The sequence below is a fragment of the Eucyclogobius newberryi genome, unplaced genomic scaffold, assembly GCF_026437365.1.
Source record: "Eucyclogobius newberryi isolate DKJ021-1_F unplaced genomic scaffold, fEucNew1.0.hap1 SCAF_216, whole genome shotgun sequence".
NCBI classification, from domain to species: domain Eukaryota; kingdom Metazoa; phylum Chordata; class Actinopteri; order Gobiiformes; family Gobiidae; genus Eucyclogobius; species Eucyclogobius newberryi.
In genome coordinates, this window is record NW_027315853.1 from 4,287 (window position 1) to 25,358 (window position 21,072).

At 45.3% G+C, this 21,072-nt stretch overlaps 2 protein-coding genes across 2 annotated transcripts; one reads left to right on the forward strand and one right to left on the reverse strand.

Annotated features, from left to right (window-relative positions):
- Positions 1–295: 295 nt before the first annotated feature.
- LOC140371338 (uncharacterized) lies at positions 296–4,450 on the reverse strand. The gene is made up of 3 exons (XM_072458447.1): positions 1,924–4,450; positions 1,650–1,767; positions 296–1,435 (listed from the first exon to the last, which is right to left on the reverse strand). Exons 1-3 carry the CDS (start codon positions 4,448–4,450, stop codon positions 1,201–1,203), a joined length of 2,880 nt encoding a protein of 959 aa, XP_072314548.1. The 3' UTR covers positions 296–1,200.
- A 14,287-nt stretch (positions 4,451–18,737) lies between these two features.
- Positions 18,738–20,772, forward strand: LOC140371339 (tripartite motif-containing protein 16-like). Its single transcript, XM_072458448.1, has one exon. The coding sequence runs from the start codon at positions 18,777–18,779 to the stop codon at positions 20,400–20,402; it is 1,626 nt and encodes a 541-aa protein (XP_072314549.1). The 5' UTR covers positions 18,738–18,776; the 3' UTR covers positions 20,403–20,772.
- The last annotated feature ends 300 nt before the right edge of the window (positions 20,773–21,072 follow it).

Below are 21,072 nucleotides of genomic sequence, written 5' to 3' on the forward strand. Positions count from 1 at the left end.
ATGAAATACAGCTTCAAATTGCTGAGGTTTGACACAGAAATGTTTGCACCTGAGCCTAATGTGATAGTTTATTGTGCCAGTAAATATACCAATGCAAAATAGAACAGTTTAATTCCCACGACGCACCTGCAGCAGAAGCTCGATTGGGTCAGGTCTGCGTGAGCGCGTGACTGATGTGAGGCTGACGGAGAAGCAGAAAGGTGTGTTTATGCTTCTAAACTAAAGACCATCACATTAGGCTCATGTGCAAACATTTCTGTGTCAAACCTCAGCAGTTCTGCTCAAAAGGTGGATCTTTATTTACTCGGACACAGTAAATAATAACTGTCCCTGACAAAGGTCTCTGTCCCTCCAGAACAATGACATCACACATGCTTTTAAAGGCAGTGACACAAACTGACACGTACGACATCATCACAATCAAATCAGCTCAGAAAGAGAAAGAACAATCATCACGGCTGCAAAGATTCATGACCCTCAATCCACTGGCACGATACAGAGGCCCCGGACCATCTTTATCAGGGGCCCATATTCTTATATTATCTGCACAAAATAACAGCATAGATAGAATAACATGACATTTTACCATCACAATAGTAACAATTAACAAATAATTCAACATGAACACAAAAGAGGCTTTTGTTTTAATTTTTATTTAAAAAGCATCACTTGTCATGGCTTTTTTGGTGGGTGGTTAGCAGAAGCTGCAAAACTACAAGGCATAAATAAAGAAGGTCTTTAACTGTGGAAAAAGTACTGAGTCTGTGCATGTGATGGAGGAGCAGTGTGAGTGTCATCACGACACACTGGACCAGCTCTTTACTCTCCATCAGGTGTTCCAGGGTTCAGGGGTCAATAGTCAAAGCCTTATCCATCTGCTTATCTGTGCAACGTTCAACGACGACGATTAAGAAAGTAACTTTCCCAAAATCTTGTACTGACACTGCTCCGCCTCGTGAGGATCCTTGAACACCCCATCCACAAGATCAACAGAAACCATTCCAACAAGATGCTCTTCTTCACTTGCACAAGCTCTAATAACTCTTAAATGTTAGCAGTTAGCGGGTTGTATTCTTATCGCTCTTAAATGTTGGCAGTTAGCAGGTTGTATTCTTATAGCTCTTAAATGTTAGCAGTTAGCGGGTTGTATTCTTATAGCTCTTAAATGTTAGCAGTTAGCGGGTTGTATTCTTATAGCTCTTAAATGTTAGCAGTTAGCGGGTTGTGGTCGTCTCCAGGTTCGTGCCCACACTCTAACGCTCTGCGGACCTTCTCCCAGAACAGGCCCTTATGGCTCTGGGCCTGGGTCCAGCTCAGGTACGTGCGGCTCTTCACCAGCTTCCTCATGCGGTAGAACGGACTCAGATGATTGGACGGGATCTCCTCCAGAAACAACAGGATCAGCACGTCCTTCTGCTCGTCGAACAGACGGAAGCTGCGCAAAGAAAATAAGCCTATACGTGAGTGAACAGGATAGTATCAGGTCTAACCCAGGATAGTATCAGGTCTAACCCAGGATAGTATCAGGTCTAACCCAGGATAGTATCAGGTCTAACCCAGGATACTATCAGGTCTAACCCAGGATACTATCAGGTCTAACCCAGGATACTATCAGGTCTAACCCTGGACTAACCCAGGTGAGTCCGTACCTGGCCATCTGTATCTCCCGTGAGCACCACTCGCTCTGCAGGTAGCGGCGGCTGATCACACACAGAGTCTTCCTGCTGCTGTAGATGGCGTCTGTGATGTTCTCAATGATGGCTTTCCCTGAACACAGCAGAATATGTGAGGTTAGCACAGCTCCAGAGGACGACAGAATCCATCAGGGGCCAGACTGACAGAAGGTTAGACTGAGGGGCCGACTGAAAGAAGGTCAGACTGAGGAAAGACTGACAGAAGGTGAGACTGAGGGGCCGGCTGTACCTGGCTGGAAGTCGCGGTGGTGCAGACAAAGTCTCCATCCCTGTCGTTCTTCCAGTTCAGGCATTAACTCTCCATAAACCCAGTCTTCATTGTGAACGTTGTAGGAAACAAAGGCGTCGTAGATGTAAGGACATCCCTGTCTCCTCTTTTTACTGTCGTAGAGAAATGCCTGGAGGAGGTAGAAGCCATAGACCAACTGCCATCGCAGAAAGTGATAGATGAACGAGGACAGAAGAGTGAGAAGAACCAAAGCAGAGCTGGACATGAAGCAGAGGAAGCCAGTGGCCTCCCAACACAACTGCACATTGAAGTCCATCAGAAAGTGTCCTTCTTCAGACGGAGGAGAAGAACATGTGAACTGAAAAGCACTGACCACCTGGACCTGTTTGTTTCTGATCGCCCAGTCAATAAAGCCAGCGTTTGAGCAGTTACACACAAATGGGTTTCCAGATAATTGGAGATATTTCAGTGAAGGAAGAGCCTTAAAAACAGTCTCATTTATAACTTTTAGCTCATTGTTTACTACGTTTAATTTTTCCAATTTTGTCAGATTTGCTTCTGAGAGGAAGTTCAAGGATTTGATTCCCGTTTGAGGGAGATGTAGAGTTTTTAACTCTGTTAATGGATGAAATAGCTCTGGAGCTGGGTCAAACTCAAAACATTGTTCAATTCGGAGTAGTTCTAGGCGAGGAGTGTAAAGGAATGTGCCTTGTTTGGGGGCATTAAAGAAGAAATTGGTCAATTTTAAAATTCTTAAATTGTCCAGACCTTTAAAAACCTCTCTTGACGTAGTGAAACAAATATCACCACTAACTTTGACCTCCAAATGCTGCAGTAAAGGCAAACTAAAGAGAGGCTCACTGAGTGCAGAGGGCGAAGAGATTATCAGGCAGTTGAGGACTATAGATAGGACTCTGAGTTGTGATAATCCATTAAATTTATCCGCACCGAGACGATCTGTTGTAAGATGCATCTCCTTAAGATTATTCAGTCCTCTGAAGGCACCACCTTCGATTGAAATTACTCTAGTTGACTCAAGAGATAACCTGGTCAGAGAGGTCATGTTTCGAAACGTGTCTTTGTGAATCCATCCAAGGTAATTTTTAGAAACATCTAAACGCTCCAATTTGTGTAAAGTCCCATCAAAAACATCGTCTAACTGAAGAAGATTATTGTGTCCAATATTAAGACATTTTAAGTTGGTTAAAGTCTTGAAAACACAGCTGTTTAAGTTAGAAATGGAATTGTCGTAAACAGAAAGTTCAGTTAACAATGAGAAATGAATCAAGTCTGAACACTGAAGTTCTTTGATTTGGTTTGAATCCAGATACAGATATTGCAGTGTGGTCAAGTTTCTAATCGCCGCTGGTACTTTGGATAATCTATTTTCCTCCAGCTGGAGTAAAATTAAACGTGTCAACATTCGGATCGAAGCCTCGGTCAAATCAGTCAGTGAATTGTTTGAAAGCATCAGATGTGTCAGATTGTTGCAGGACTGTAAAAGACTATCATTTAAAACTGAAATATTATTTCCTCGTAAGATTAACATTTGAAGAGACGGGATACTGCAAGCAAAGTCCAACAGACCTTTGTCAAACAACCAGCTGAATCCGAACAGATCCAGACTGTGAACTGAGTCAACCGTTTGGAAAAGGGATCGATACGTCTCAATTGTAAAACTAGTAAAATACAACTCTAAACTGGTCAGACTTCTGAGAAAGTATTTGTCAGCGACGTCCCACTCAAATACCGAGCATGACACGGAATCCAAACTGAGAGAGTTCAAAAGAGGAAAGACGTCTGAGTGAACGCTGAACTTCCTCAGAGGGTTCGAGCCCAGGTTCAGATCTGTGAGTCTTGAAAAGTTAAACGGCGCATTTTTAGGTTCAAATACAGTTAGATTGTTTCCTTTGAGACTTAACGTTTTTAAAGCAGGTGACGATAAATGATGAGATTGAAATGAAGTGAAGTTGTTATATTCAAGATACAACTCCTCCAACGATGGACAGTGTAAATATATGTTCGTAATGTCAGTGGTTTGGGCCAAATAATTACTGGACAAGGACAGCGTGTTTAGTTTATTTAAAGACTCAAACGCCAACTTGGAAATGGATGTAATCTTGTTTTTGTCTAACCGCAGAGTCGACAGATTGTACAGTCCTTTGAACATGTCGTCCATCAGGAGCGTGAGGCGGTTGGACACCAACGAGAGCGACGTTAAAGCGTTTAAATCTGAAAATGCTCCCTCATCGATGTGCGCGATTTCGTTGTAACCCAGGTTTAAAGTATCTAGTTTGTAGAACCCAGTAAAGTCCGTGCCCCTGATGCTCTGGATGTGGTTGCCATAGACTGATAGACTTGTGGCAGATTTGGGTATCTCACTGGGAACATTGTTCAGCTTATCACTATTGCAATAAATCTTGCTGAGATCGTAGCAAGAGCAGTTTTTGAAAGAGTAAAACAGAGAAGGCCGAGGCAAAAGCAGCAGCGACAGAAGTGAGAAAAGAAAACTGCTCCGAGGCTTCATCCTGACACCGCTTCCTGTTGAACACAAAGACTTGTTTTAGGTTTAGCTTTGAGACTCTGATGCGTTGGACACAGATCACGAGACGGCGGGTGAATAAAACAATGACTTAGACCTCGTCCCGGGTCAAGCCTCTGGAGCTACAACCTGGTGTGTCTCTGTATAGAAAGAATATAGTGACGATCCGAAAGCCAAAAGAAAAACACCAGAACAACCACGGTCTGTGCATTTGTGGGAGGAAAGAATGCGTTCTCATTCTGCTTCTGACTCAACTGCCTTCAGGGATGTCGATTAGGTCAATCCATTATCGTGATTATTTTTGGTGACACTGTAATTTTAAGAACCCAAAAAAATATCAATCGTGACAATTTTAGAAGCAAAGTGTTGTCTTTTTTAGTTCAATCAATTGATTAATCATAAAGCCGCTCACAAACCTGAGGAACAATGTCGGTGTAATCCCTCATTGGTCCAGGCGTGTTCCATAGTAGAAAAAGCTTCAGTTGTAGTCATCTGGACTCAGTTTGAAAAAATAGACGTTTCGACTCTCATCCAAGAGTCATTGTCAATAAAAGAATTTAGATCGATTAATACTGTTCTGTGGTAAGTCCCGCCCATTGGGAGGAGCCTTCCTGAAGTAGAAAGAGTTGTTTGTTTCAACAGAAACTCCCCCATTGTATCTACCGAGCCTATTCAGAATTTTAATGGGCTATTAGAATCCTCTTTGTCTTTGTGAGACCCTGGCTCAACCACCCTGAGTACCTGATTAACATCTACGTGTCCTGGTCCTGGTCCTCTACCTTTCCAGGGGTTCAGTAACCCATTATAGATACCAGGAAGATTGAATCTGAGCCCTCCATTTCTGTTTAAAGAAGGTCTTTCTTTTTTAACAAAAATAGCTTCTTTAACTCCTCTTTCAAACCATCTTTTCTCCTGCTTAAAACCTTCACCTCACCGTCTTCAAACGAGTGATTAGAGGCTTCAAGGTGGAGATGCACGGCACTCTGAGGTCCTGAACTTGTATTTCTTCTGTGCTGATAGAGCCTCTTGTGTAGAGGCTGTTTCGTCTCACCTATGTACCGTTCTTTACAGCTTTCTTCACTGCATTGGATCGAATAAACTACATTGCTCTGTTTTTGAGTCGGCAACTTGTCCTTAGGGTGAACCAGTTTTTGTCTTAAAGTGTTTCCTGGTTTAAAATAAACAGGGACTTCGTGTTGTCTAAAAATTCTCTGCAGTTTTTCCGACAGGCCAGACACATAAGGGATAGAAACACCCTTCCTCCTCTGTTCAGTTTCCCTTTTGTCCTGCTTCTTGGTTCTCTTCACTCTGTTGAGAGCCCAAGCGGGGTAACCACAGGCTGAGAGGGCATTTCGGACATGTTTTTCCTCTTTCTTCTTGCCCTCTGAGCTGGTGGGCACACCTTGAGCTCTGTGTTGTAAGGTTCTGATCACCCCCAGCTTGTGCTGTAGTGGGTGGTTGGAGCCAAAGAGCAGATACTGGTCCGTGTGTGTAGGTTTCCTATATACTTCTATTTGGAGTTTCCCGTCCTCTCCTCTGATCGTGGAACAATCAAGAAAGGCCAAGCGATTCTCCTTAGCGTCTTCTCTTGTAAACCTGATATGTGGGTCCACCGCATTGATGTGATCAGAGAAGGTTTCCAGCTCTTGTTTCTTGATTGTTACAAAAGTATCATCGACATAGCGGAGCCACAGTTTTGGAGCTATGCCTGAGAATGAGGACAGTGCCTTCTTCTCAAAGTGCTCCATGTACAGGTTGGACACTATGGGAGAGACGGGCGAGCCCATGGCACAGCCATGAATCTGTCTGTAAAATTGTCCCCGGAATTGAAAGTAAGTGGTGTTCAGACAGATGTCCAACAGTTTACATATGTGTTCAGGTGTCAGTTTGGTCCTTTCCTGTAGGGTGGTGTCTTCCTGCAGTCTGATCCTCACCGCTGCTACTGCATCAGAGGTCGGGATGCAGGTGAACAGGGACACAACATCATATGAAACCATGAGGTCATCTGGGTCCAGTTGGAGATGTTTCACTTTATCCACAAAGTTGTGCGTGTTTTCCACATGATGTTCCGAATTCCCCACAAGCGGAGCCAATATAGTTGTTAAATGCTTGGCCACATTGTAAGTGATGGAATCTGTGCTGCACACTATGGGTCTGAGTGGAACATCCTTTTTGTGTATTTTTGGAAGGCCATAAATGCAAGGCATGGCTTCACCAGGATACAGTCTGTAATACAGAGGCCGGTCTATCACTTCCTCTTTTTCCAGCCTTTGTAAACAGTCTATCACTTTCTTCTTGTAGCCACTGGTCGGATCTCTTTTCAAGCGCTCGTATGTGGTCGTGTCCTCGAGGAGGGTGTGGACTTTGGCTTCGTAATCAGCTGCGTTGAGAATCACAGTGCAACGTCCCTTGTCTGCTGGGAGGATGTTGATGCTATGATCTTTTTCCAATGCTGAAAGTGCTTTACTCTCTTCAGATGTGATATTTGAAGGAGGTGGTTTGGCACTCTTCAGGGTCGCTGTGACACGTAACCTCAGGTCTGCAGCCTCCGATTCAGTCATTTTGTTGTTTCTAATTGCAGTTTCAGTGGCTGTGATGTAGTCCTCTGTAGGGATGTGTTTAGAGGTGAGGAACAATGGCACGTCAGACCACGGGAAACAAGAGAGAATGAAAGATTTCACTCTCATTTGGTCTCCATATTTTAAACGGTGATGTTTTTTTCCTCATAGTAATCGAAACACTGACATTTGACATTGTGACGTCCCTAATCACCATCAGGCTTTCATCTGACTATCCCAAGTATGTCTGAAGATCCCAGCTCAGACCTTTCCACATTTTAACCTTCAACACCTTCAGCGATATGAAACGCATCGACCAAACCGTCCCCTGAACATGTTTGGACTTCTCACTGAGACGGTGAGCGATGGCCAATAACATCGCTACAATTGCATCAAACAGAACACAGTGGTCTCATCTGCGCTTTGACCATAAACCTGTCCTTGGACATGGCTCAGTGAACGTCCCCTTCACAAAAGTCCCTGCAGATAAACAGAAGTCACTACTCACCGCTGTGTCTCCACATCACGACTGAGAGAAGAAGCTGTGACTTCAACATGAGTCAAAATAAGCGACAGGAAATGGCCTGAACTCAACCAGGACGTGGAGAGAAATGAGAAGTGTCGCTAGAAAAGGGGGGGGTCGGTCGTGGGCTCCTTGGGTCTTGTTCAGAGCCTGAGCGGCACCGGGGGAACAGGCCATGGATCGATGGTCAAGTCCACGATCCTAATCCTGACCAAATTGTTTTACTTGATGTGCATTTTTTGGTCGATCAGATTGTCAAACCATCACAAACAGCTCAGGGAGAAGAAAGGGAGATTTACCAGAGAATGAAACTCTTGCTCTTTTAACATTTGGAACATCACGGTTGACGTTCTGAAGTGTGTTTTGTTCAGGAGCATAAATACTGCTCTTCTGAGGCGGTTGGACGGCTTCTTCTTCTTCAGGCAGTTTGCAACGAGGGATGAGACTCGACTTGTGGTTCTTTCTCCATTCATTTATCTTCATTCATCTTTTCACGGCAGATATTCTATAACCGTTAGTCTTTATGAACTTGCTGTCATTAGTTACAAACGTTCCCCTTTAACAACAGTGAGTCCAGAGCAGGGCGTGTCACGACTCATCAACGTAAAATACAGTAAAACAATATTCTAGCACTTTGTTCAACCTGGTAGTTTTTAAAGTGCATTATGAATAAAGAGGCAGTGGTAATAACACGGCGCACACGTCCCACTCTGTCTGACAAGTCCATTTTCAAACTGATTTTTCCAGTGACTGATGTTGGTTTGGATTGTGCCATCCCTGTTTTTGCTGCTCTCAGACGTAAAGTGTTTGCTCCTGTAGGGGAATGACATAAGGGTCCTCAGACCTTTGTGTTTAACTCTGTTTGATCTGCAGTTTTGCCATCAGGCGCAAACCAAGAAATACATCTTCTGAAGGATCAAACGTTTTGTTGCTCTTTGTTATCACGCCACAGCGGAGCCATAGAGAGACCTGGCTTGTATCAGATAAAAAGATCTGAAGAAGGAAAAAAGACTCACAATGCGACATTGACTTTTTTTGCATGGATAATGTGTTACAAATGTGCTACAATTTATAAAATACTGAAGGAGTGTGAACTATTATGAATTGTATGTCAAGTGTACTGTTTTCTAACTTTGTCTTATAATTAACACTGTGTTTTGATTTTAGAGTGAAACGAGTGTATATCAGTATATGCACCAAAGCGAAAGGAAAATGTATTTTCTCAGGGAATAACGTTACACAACTGCTAAAATTGTATTAACGTGTAATGAATTGTTAAGACAGGGTTTTGCATGATTCGTATTAAAATAGAAAGAGCAGTGCCCCCCGCAGCAGCACCCGCCCCTTTTCCTTTTTAGCCACGCCCCCGCCGCGAAGAACAAAACCTCGCCGCAGGCAGACATCGGCCTCTTACTCTCACCCCTCAAACACGCAATCCCGACGCCCGGGCTTTCCTGCTGGTACACGACTGAGACGGCCAAGGCTCGGTTTCGTCGTTCTTTTCCACGGACCCACCCCAGAGAATAGGACGACGCCCGGACCGAACCGCGCCAAATCCAGTGAGTCGATCTCAGCTTGTGGCCTTAATTTGCAGAGTGGCACGTTTTGGGTAGAAATTCTGGCTTAGCTTTTCCCCCTCCATTCACGTCCCAGCGAGTCATCCTCATTGCGCACTTTTGATAGAGTTAAGCGTTCCTCTTTGGTTCATCCATAGGCAAACCCCAGTTTAACAGATTCCTTGCATCTTGAAATTGATATTTGTTATGACTTGTTGATTTGACCTGTTTTTTGATTTTGGAACGTGTATTTAGCCTTTTGGTGCAAAGCTCATGGCGCCTCGATTAATGAATAATATTAATAAAAACTCTCCTTAATCACTAAATTGAACATTTACAATTCGAGACCCTACACTCCAAAGGGCCATTTATCGTCTCCATGGCAGGAGTATTTCTTAAGTATATAAAACGGAACAGAAAAAGCGAAAAAAACAACCAAAACAGAGAGATGAATAAAAAGGGGCAGAATAAGAATTTCTTAGAAAGTTAAGGCGCATATTGTCCAAGGTTAATGTCCCACTTGGTCCAAAATCAGTCCTCCATTTCTTTGTGATGGCTTTCCTCCCTGAAACCAGAAGATTTACATTTACAGTTTAAGTGATCAATTTGTCGACTTGATCATGAATTCTCTGAAGTCTGCTCTTGATGTCGCAGCTCCGTTAAAACAGAAGGTCATTAGGCCAAAGCGCGCCTCCCCCTGGTACAACCAAGAACTGCGTTCAAATAAACAAAGAGTTAGAAAGTTAGAAGGATCATTTGGCCCCTCTCACACAGAAGAATCCCTAAAAGCAGGAAAAGCTGCTCCTGTCCTATCAGCAGCTCTGTGTGAGGCCCAAACCAGATATTATTCAAATCTAATATAAGTCAACAAAAGTAACACTAAATTCCTTTTCAGCACTGTATCCATGGTAACAAACTGTCACAGCTCAGTAGAGCCCTCACTCCCAGCTACACTCAGCTCTGATGATTTCCTCCTGTTTTTTAACAATAAAATAAAAACAATCAGAGATAAATTAGATGAAATTACCCCGGCTATTAGCCCTGAACTAGCCCAAGCTGTAAATCTAACGTCCCATATAAATCCACCTGTAAACTTAGAAAGGTTCACAGCTGTTGATCAAGCAGAGATAACTTCAGCCATTATGTCCTCTAAAAGCTCAACTTGTGTCCTAGACCCCATTCCAAGCAGACTCCTCAAAGACATTCTCCCCTCCCTACTAATTGTGGACCCTATTCTTAATACAATAAATACTTCACTCCAAAGTGGCTATGTTCCACATCCTTCAAACATGCAGTCATTAAACCTCTTCTGAAAAAGCCTCATCTAGATCACGACCTATTGGTAAACTACAGATCTATTTACAATCTTCCCTTTGTCTCTAAAATCCTTGAAAAAGTTGTAGTAAAACAGCTTTGTCGCCATCTGCAGGACAATAACTTATTTGAAGTTTTCCAGTCAGGGTTCAGAGCCCACCACAGCAGGGTTCAGAGCCCACCACAGCAGGGTTCAGAGCCCACCACAGCAGGGTTCAGCCCACCACAGCAGGGCTTTGAGTCCACCACAGCAGGGTTCAGAGCCCACCACAGCAGTGTTCAGAGCCCACCACAGCAGGGTTCAGAGTCCACCACAGCAGGGTTCAGAGTCCACCACAGCAGGGTTCAGAGCCCACCACAGCAGGGTTCAGAGCCCACCACAGCAGGGTTCAGAGCCCACCACAGCAGGATTCAGAGCCCACCACAGCACTGAAACTGCACTAGTTAAAGTCACAAATGATTTGTTATTAGCTGCTGACGATGGACTGGTCTCAATCCTGGTTCTGTTGGACCTCAGCGCAGCGTTTGACACCATTGACCACAACATTCTACTGCAGAGGTTAGAATGTGATGTAGGTGTTGGAGGAACAGCCCTCAGCTGGTTTAAATCCTATCTATCTGATAGGTTCCAATTTGTTAATGTAAACCAGAGCTCCTCACCATGCTCTAATAAGTAATTTATGGTGTGCCACAGGGTTCAGTACTCGGTCCAATTCTGTTATCTCTTTATTTGCTGCCGTTAGGCAACATTATCAGGTCACATGGCATTAACTTCCACTGCTATGCAGATGACACTCAGCTGTATTTATCAATGAAACCTGATCAGAGCGATCAAGTAGACAGACTTAGTACTTGTGTGAAGGAGATAAAAACCTGGATGACACTAAACTACCTGCTTCTTAACCCTGAAAAAACCAAGGTCATTGTGCTTGGCCCTAAGCATCTACAAGACAATCTATCTGAGCAGATAGTCACACTGGACAATGTCAGTGTAGCCTCCAGTTCTACTGTAAGAAACCTTGGAGTCTTATTTGACCAGGAGCTCTCATTTAAAGCTCATATAAATCAAGCTTGTAAAACAGCCCATTTCCATTTGCGCAACAAGAGCCAAAATCAGAAGAATCCTGCCTAAAAGTGATGCCGAAAAACTTATCCATGCATTTGTAACGACTAGATTAGACTACTGTAACTCCTGCTCACAGCAGGTCCTAAAAGCTCCATAAAAAGCTTTCAACTGGTTCAAAATGCAGCAGCAAGATTATTAACAGGAACTAAAAGAAGAGAGCACATTACACCGGTGCTGGAGTCTCTTCACTGGCTCCTGTCAAGTTTAGAATCAAATTGAAAATTCTACTCCTGACTTACAAAGCCATAAATGACATGGCCCCATCCTACCTCAAAGATGCTATAGAACCATATCATCCAAACAGAGCTCTTCGCTCTCAGAATGCCGGCCTTCTGGTGGTCCCAACAGTCTCTAAAAGTACAGTAGGAGGTAGAGCGTTTAGCGACCAAGCTCCTGTGTTATGGAATCAGCTCCCGACCCATGTTAAATATGCTGACACAGTCTCTTCATTTAAGTCCAGGCTTAAAACGTTCCTCTTCGAAATCGCTTATGGTCAGACCAGTTAGGAACAGAAACATAAACCCACAGCTTTAGCTACGCTGCCCTAGGAGTAACTATGCTGGGGGAAGTATGACAGCTTGAGCACTATCCTCTTCTTCTGACTACTTATGCTATCAAACAATATTTATTTTTAATTCCACTTGCAAACTATTCACCGCCTTCTTTTTCTTTTTCTCACTCCTGAGGACCTGTGGACCCAGATGTCCCTCTCCTGGTGAAGTGGTCCCTGCCCCGTGTGGACGGTCCCTCATCTGCCTGAAGAGTGGCTCCAGCTCCAGTTTCCCTCGTGTCCGTCTGTGAGAGTCGGATCTCTCCTTCACTGGAACTCCTCCAGGTTTCTACGCTTTTTTCCCAAAGAGGGTTTTTTTGTAGTTTTTCCTGGCCGAGAAGGAGAGTCTAAGGACAGAGGACCCTGGGACATCGTCCCTCGCCACCACAGACATTTTCTGACTCCATCGCCACCACAGACATTGTTGATTCGGCCCTCAGAGGCGACTGTTGTCGTGATTTTGGGCCTTACAAAAATAAATTGATTTGATTTGACTTTGCCAATTCACACACCGAACCTACTTGTAATTTGAGCACCTCTGATTGTCTCCGTCGGGCGTCGTTACCCCAGCGTGAATCACGATTTGGCAGACCCTCTTTCTACTCTGCTTTAAGAGCCTAAGGTTTCCCTCAATGAGACCAATTCTGGCCCCTGGGTAACACCTAACACTTGATGCTGGTAGCTTCACATCTATGACTATGGAAACTCACCGTGCACTACAGGCACCGTGAGCTGTCACAAGTTGGTCGCTATTCTCTTCCTGGTCTAGTCCCGGCTGCACAGGAGGGACTAGGGGACAAGGGGACTAGTCTTAGCCTTGCTAGCACTGCTGATGCTGACGCTGTGCCCTGTTGCACAGTCCGGTAAACCTGATCAAGAGCGACATTTAACACTAAAAGTTTTGGTCGAGTTTTGTCTGGGACAATGATTTTAGAAACTGTGTCCGTAATTAATGATACAAAAGCTCCATACATAAGGTGGAGGCGTTGATGAGAGTCGTGGTAAAAGATACATACGCTCAGCACAGATGTGTGCAGAGGCAGATAGCGCGTGGACATCTAGGGATGGTCAAACATAGGAAAGAATCATTTTAAAAGCGATGTGACCATCTCGGAGACGCCTGTCACGCTGGCAATGTCAAATAAATATGGGAAAGAGTGTTTGGGGTGTCTGCCAGTGTCTGCCAGTGTGGGCCAAGAGATTTAGTTTTCCATCAGGCAGATCACTAAGAACGGACAAAATATATGATTGATGTCAGCAAAACTGTTAAATTGAATGAAAATAAATGAAGGTTTTGTGATTTCTGTCATGTCTTTGTGGTTTTAATACATCTTGTTTTCCTGTTGTGAAAAGCACTTTGAATTGTCTTGTGTACAAATTGTGCTCAACAAATAAACTTGCCTTGCCTTGTATCTCCTCTAAACAGCGGATCCGCGCTTCTAACTCTGTAACCCTGGCCACCAAAGGTACCACTACACTGCACTTCACGCCCCTGTCATCAGAGAAAGAGCCAGGGTTCTGATTCATCATATGACAACTTGAGCAGATAAAGGCGGAGGAAAATTTAGCCATGACGCTAGCGGAGAGGCTAAGCTAAGTCAAACTTTCACTGGTGTATAGGAAACAAAAATAGTTTGTGCATCATTCATGGATTAAGGATAAAAAGTAGGGAATGAACAACTTTCAAAACAGAATACACTCACCCGGAAGTGACGTCACAGGCTAAAACATCACATGAAGCTTGTACCTCACATGAAGCTTGTACCTCACATGAAGCTTGCACCTCACATGAAGCTTGCACCTCACATGAAGCTTGTACCTCACATGAAGCTTGCACCTCACATGAAGCTTGCACCTCACATGAAGCTTGTACCTCACATGAAGCTTGCACCTCACATGAAGCTTGCACCTCACATGAAGCTTGCACCTCACATGAAGCTTGCACCTCACATGAAGCTTGCACCTCACATGAAGCTTGCACCTCACATGAAGCTTGCACCTCACATGAAGCTTGTACATCACATGAAGCTTGCACCTCACATGAAGCTTGTACCTCACATGAAGCTTGCACCTCACATGAAGCTTGTACCTCACATGAAGCTTGCACCTCACATGAAGCTTGTACATCACATGAAGCTTGCACCTCACATGAAGCTTGTACCTCACATGAAGCTTGCACCTCACATGAAGCTTGTACATCACATGAAGCTTGCACCTCACATGAAGCTTGCACCTCACATGAAGCTTGCACCTCACATGAAGCTTGCACCTCACATGAAGCTTGTACCTCACATGAAGCTTGCACCTCACATGAAGCTTGCACCTCACATGAAGCTTGTACCTCACATGAAGCTTGCACCTCACATGAAGCTTGCACCTCACATGAAGCTTGTACCTCACATGAAGCTTGCACCTCACATGAAGCTTGCACCTCACATGAAGCTTGCACCTCACATGAAGCTTGCACCTCACATGAAGCTTGCACCTCACATGAAGCTTGCACCTCACATGAAGCTTGCACCTCACATGAAGCTTGTACCTCACATGAAGCTTGCACCTCACATGAAGCTTGCACCTCACATGAAGCTTGTACATCACATGAAGCTTGCACCTCACATGAAGCTTGTACCTCACATGAAGCTTGCACCTCACATGAAGCTTGCACCTCACATGAAGCTTGTACATCACATGAAGCTTGCACCTCACATGAAGCTTGCACCTCACATGAAGCTTGTACCTCACATGAAGCTTGCACCTCACATGAAGCTTGCACCTCACATGAAGCTTGTACATCACATGAAGCTTGTACCTCACATGAAGCTTGCACCTCACATGAAGCTTGCACCTCACATGAAGCTTGCACCTCACATGAAGCTTGTACCTCACATGAAGCTTGCACCTCACATGAAGCTTGCACCTCACATGAAGCTTGCACCTTGCACCTCACATGAAGCTTGCACCTCACATGAAGCTTGCACCTCACATGAAGCTTGTACATCACATGAAGCTTGTACCTCACATGAAGCTTGCACCTCACATGAAGCTTGCACCTCACATGAAGCTTGCACCTCACATGAAGCTTGCACCTCACATGAAGCTTGTACCTCACATGAAGCTTGCACCTCACATGAAGCTTGTACATTTCCTACACAAGACAATTCAAAGTGCTTCACAGCAGGAAAAATGCATTAAAATCACAAAGAAATTACAGAAACAGAAATACAATAAAATAACTAAATGAAAAATAAAAATAAAAAAACACCTAGCCAAATCCAAAATTATTGAACTAAGTAGTAGTTTTAGAATTGTAGAAAATGTCTCTAAGAAAGACCTTTTAATTTGAATTAATTAATTAATTAAAGGTGCTATTTTTAAGCTAAAATTTAAAGGTGCAGGGTACTACCTCAAAATAGTCCCAGATACATCTTTTAGCATTTCAAATGTCAAAAATTAAAAATAAATAAATAAAATTAAAAATCAAAAAAGGTAACGTGTAAATAATTTAAGACATAAAAGAGAAGAGTGCAAATAAAAATCCTTTCAGTCACATGACCAGCTGAACAAAACTGTTTTTAGCTTAGATTTGAACATTGTCAGAGTAGAACCTGTCTCACATCTTCAGGAAGAATGTTCCAGATTTTAGCTGCATAAAACTGAAACACACCAGCAGGAGGCCGGTCCATGTTTAGTCCTGACTCTGGCACCAGCAGGAGGCCGGTCCATGTTTAGTCCTGACTCTGGCACCAGCAGGAGGCCGGTCCATGTTTAGTCCTGACTCTGGCACCAGCAGGAGGCCGGTCCATGTTTAGTCCTGACTCTGGCACCAGCAGGAGGCCGATCCATGTTTAGTCCTGACTCTGGCACCAGCAGGAGGCCGCTCCATGTTTAGTCCTGACTCTGGCACCAGCAGGAGGCCGGTCCATGTTTAGTCCTGACTCTGGCACCAGCAGGAGGCCGATCCCATGATCGACAGTCTCAAAAGCAGCATCAGATCCAACAGAATTAAGACTGAGGCTTTGCCTTTGAACTGTGTGGTTCCAAACACCAGAGCCTCTGTGAGTGGGGACTGTGTGGTTCATAACACCAGAGCCTCTGTGAGTGGGGACTGTGTGGTTCATAACACCAGAGCCTCTGTGAGTGGGGACTGTGTGGTTCATAACACCAGAGCCTCTGTGAGTGGGGACTGTGTGGTTCCAAACACCAGAGCCTCTGTGAGTGGGGACTGTGTGGTTCATAACACCAGAGCCTCTGTGAGTGGGGACTGTGTGGTTCATAACACCAGAGCCTCTGTGAGTGGGGACTGTGTGGTTCATAACACCAGAGCCTCTGTGAGTGGGGACTGTGTGGTTCATAACACCAGAGCCTCTGTGAGTGGGGACTGTGTGGTTCATAACACCAGAGCCTCTGTGAGTGGGGACTGTGTGGTTCATAACACCAGAGCCTCTGTGAGTGGGGACTGTGTGGTTCATAACACCAGAGCCTCTGTGAGTGGGGACTGTGTGGTTCATAACACCAGAGCCTCTGTGAGTGGGGACTGTGTGGTTCATAACACCAGAGCCTCTGTGAGTGGGGACTGCAGACTGACATGAACCTTTATTATGTGTTTGAAGCTGTGGCTGAATCATGACACATGCACATGGTGATGTATGAGATTAAATGTATTGTAAATAGTCTGTACTTTGTGTATTGTTTTCACTTAAAACATTGCATCTGGTTCGTCCAATGAAAACGCTCTGTCCATATGAAATAAATCAATACAAATGTTTTTGGTCATGTTTTGTTTTCAAACAGAAATAAGTCACTTTATGTGTAAAAAGTGTTCATTTTCTCACATTTTAGACACAGAAACATTTACAGAGGGAATTTTGGATTTTTTTATTTTTGATTTCTTATTTATCTTTGGACTAAATTCGATCTGGCTAAAAAATTGGCCTGAAATGTCAAATTTGGCCTCATTTATGAAACTTAATCGTGTCATAAATGAGGCTCAGAATCTGGCACAGTTTGGTCCAGTTTTAGTTCTTTAAGGCCCGATCTTTATGTCTCTGTGGGAGAAAAGTGACAGCGTCGTCATAGCGATATCTGAGCTCAAACCTGACTCCGCTGTGCCAGGTGAAGTAGGTGTTGGGGACCCAGCGGGACACGCCCTGTTTGGGACGCCTCACCAGCTCCGCCAACTTCACCCGGGAGTTGTAGAGCGTGTTGAGGCCACCAGGGGGCAGACCTGCCACGCCCACAGCACCAGAGCCACACCCACAGCACCGGAGCCACGCCCACAGTACTGGAGCCACGCCCACAGCCCCAGAGCCACGCCCACAGCAACAGAGCCACACCCACAGCACCAGAGCCACGCCCACAGCACCAGAGCCACACCCACAGCACCAGAGCCACGCCCACAGCACCAGAGCCACACCCACAGTACTGGAGCCACGCCCACAGCCCCAGAGCCACGCCCACAGCACCAGAGCCACACCCACAGCACCAGAGCCACACCCACAGCACCAGAGCCACACCCATAGCACCAGAGCCACACCCACAGCACCAGAGCCACGCCCACAGCACCAGAGCCACACCCACAGCACCAGAGCCACACCCACAGCACCAGAGCCACACCCACAGCACCAGAGCCACACCCATAGCACCAGAGCCACGCCCACAGCTTCAGAGCCACGCCCACTCCTGCACGGGAAGGAAAAGACACGTAAACATGACGACGTCCAGATTATGACTGGAAAACATCATCGTGGTGAGAATCGTACGATGTCGCTTCAGTTCACACATTCCACGTCTCATTACGAAGCTCCACGTGGAATTCTTACTAAAGGTGTGAAGAACGGACAAAACAAACCTCTCTTTGAGCTCTGATCACGTTCTGCCTCATTTATGAAACCCTCAAAGCACAAATCAAACTTTTTTGGACCATTTTTGTCTCATTTTCATGTCGAGTTCATTTTTTATGGACTACAAACGTAATAAACTATACGTACGCTTTATAAATGAGACCGCAGAAAAGTCAAACTCACGTAAAGTACTTTTTATCTGGCTGTTTATGTGGCAAAACCGTATCGACGATGATGATGATGATAATCGTGATCGTTATTGGACTTTACAGACTCTAGAAGACACAAGACACAGCGTTATTACATCAAAATGTCAAAATGTAATTAAAAAAATATCAAAAAATCACTTTATCCACCTTCATTTGGCTGATAATGCGTTAAAAAGTGAAAATATTCTACAGAAACAATCGTCCGTGACAAAAGACTGAAGTGCGACTCGGGTAAAGAACGCGAGTCTCATTTATAAAGCGCACGTAGAGTTTATTATGTCTGAGGTCTCGAAATTTAGCCAAAAGATGTTCCAGAAACTCTGATTTGTGCTTTGAGAGTTTCAGACATGAATTCCACGTCCAGATTTATAAATAAGACTCAAACCTTTTTACTTTGTTAATGAACAGCTCAAATATGCACTCATAAAACCAGCAGGAGGAGGTTTAGTTTGAGTCTCTTGTTCCTCATGAAGGACTCAAACACACGAGGAATGAATCTGACACTAAACTCTGACTCAGAGTCACTTCCTGCTCCGCTCAGAGCAGGACGGCCCCTCCCCCCCTCTCTCTCTCTCTCTCTGACTCAGAGTTTCTGTTATGAGGAAGTGACACTCGTCCTGCTCTCAGAGGGAGAAATGGCGCAGAGCACAGTGGACCCGGCGGCTCTGAGCTGCTCCGTGTGTTTGGAGGACCTGAAGGAGCCGCTCACTATTCCCTGTGGACACAGCTACTGCAGCAGCTGCATCCACAGCCACTGGGACAGAGAGGAGACAGAGAGGCCGGTCTACAGCTGCCCTCAGTGCAGGCAGAGCTTCAGCCCCAGGCCTGTCCCCATCAAAAACATCATGTTAGCAGGTTTAGTGGAGGAGCTGAAGAGGAGAGGGCTCACAGCGCCCCCTGCTGACCGCTGCTACGCCGCTCCTGGAGATGTGAGCTGTGACGTGTGCACTGGGAGGAAGCTGAAGGCGCTGCGCTCCTGTCTGCAGTGTGTGGCCTCTTACTGTGAGAGCCACCTCCAGCCTCATCATGACGCTGCAGCGCTACAGAGACACCAGCTGGTGGCGCCCTCACACCACCTCCAGGAGAACCTGTGCTCTGAGCACAACGAGGTCAAGAAGATGTTCTGCCGCACCGACGGGCAGCTCCTGTGTGTGGTCTGCTGCATGGAGCATCACAAGGGCCACGACACCGTGTCCTCTGCCTCAGAGAGGGCCCAGAGGCAGGCACAGCTGCCGGCCAGGAGGGCCCTGCTGCTCCAGAGCCTCCAGCACAAAGAGACAGACCTGCAGAGGCTCCAACAGGAGGCCCAGGACATCAGCTGCTCTGTCCAGAGAGCGCTGCAGTGCAGTGAGGACAGCTTCAGAGAGATGGCCCTTCTCCTGGAGAAAAGACGCTCTGAAGTGAAGCAGCAGATCCTCTCCCAGGAGAAGACCCAACTGAGCCCAGTCCAAGAGCTCCAGGACCAACTGCAGCAGGACGTGACTGAGCTGAAGAGGAGCATCTCTGAGCTGGACACACTGTCCCTCACCCCTGACCACAACCAGTTTATACTGCGCTGCCCCCCTCTGGCCACAGACACACAGCACACAGAGTCCAGGATCCAGACCGGATCAAGGAGGGACTTTGAGGACGTGTCCAGAGCTGTGTCTGAACTCAGGGACAAACTGCAGGTCTTTCTGGAGGAGGCCAAGGTTCAAGTCCAGGATGAACTGAGGCCTGAGCCGAGCTGCAGAGAGGACTTCCTCAGATATGCACGAGACATCACTCTGGACCCAAACACAGCATTTAAACATCTGTTTCTGTCTGATGGAAACAGAAGAGTGACATATGAGGATGAAGAGCAGAGTTATCCTGATCATCCAGACAGATTCAATGTGTTGCAGGTCCTGAGTCCAGAGGAGCTGACGGGCCGATGTTACTGGGAGCTGGAGTGGAGCGGGAGGTGGGTTCTAATCGCAGCTGTTTATAAAGACACTGAGAGAGACTGTGTGTTTGGAGACAATGATAAATCCTGGGCCTTACACTGTAACAGTTTTGGTCACTCATTTGGGTTCAACAAAGTCTGGTCCGAGATCCCAGGTCCGGTCGGGTCCAGAATCGGGGTTTACCTGGACCACAGCGCAGGGGCTCTGTCCTTTTACAGCGTTCAGGGTCCAGACATGAGCCTCCTCCACAGAGTCCAGACTCAGTTCACTCAGCCTCTACACGCTGGAGTCGGGGTTGGTTATGGAGCCACTGCACATTTCCTTAAACTGAAATAAGCTCCTGAACTGTCACAGTCGAGACCTTTTTGATCCTGATCTTTTCCTAAACCAGGACTTAAACTGGACTTGCTGCTCTCAGGACATAAAAAACAGCATCAGAACCAGAGATTGAGAAACACTGGAGGAAGAACAAAGAGGAGATTTATGGAATGTACTTTACTCAACTCTGTTTGTCTCAAAATCTGTACAAACTTTGCCTTATTCATGAATATTCATGAACAGACTGTTGGTGGTGGTGAAAAATAAATGCAGGAAAATAATACGATTCTAAAATTGGACAAAACTGTTTTTACTGTGATTCTGCCTCTTTTTAAGGCGGATTATTCTTCTTTATTCCCAAGATCAGACAAAGTTGTTCCTTTTGAACAATCTGTTTTAAATGTCTTCATTTCTTGTGATTTTGAAGAACACATTTGGAAAACCTTCAGGAGCCTCTGTGTTTCAGCTGCAAATGAAATGTCTTTTTTCACCTGATTAAATGTGCAGTGTAACGACTTGAAATAAATCCGAGGCTAAAACCGCTCCGTGTCACTTTTCTGCTGCTTGTTACCATGGAGACGAGCGCTAAAGGTTTGCCACCATAAGAAGGAAAGAGAAGAAGTTGAAACACGCTTGACATGAAACGGTTTTGTGCCAAACTGAAGTTATTTCTGGACAAAACAAACTT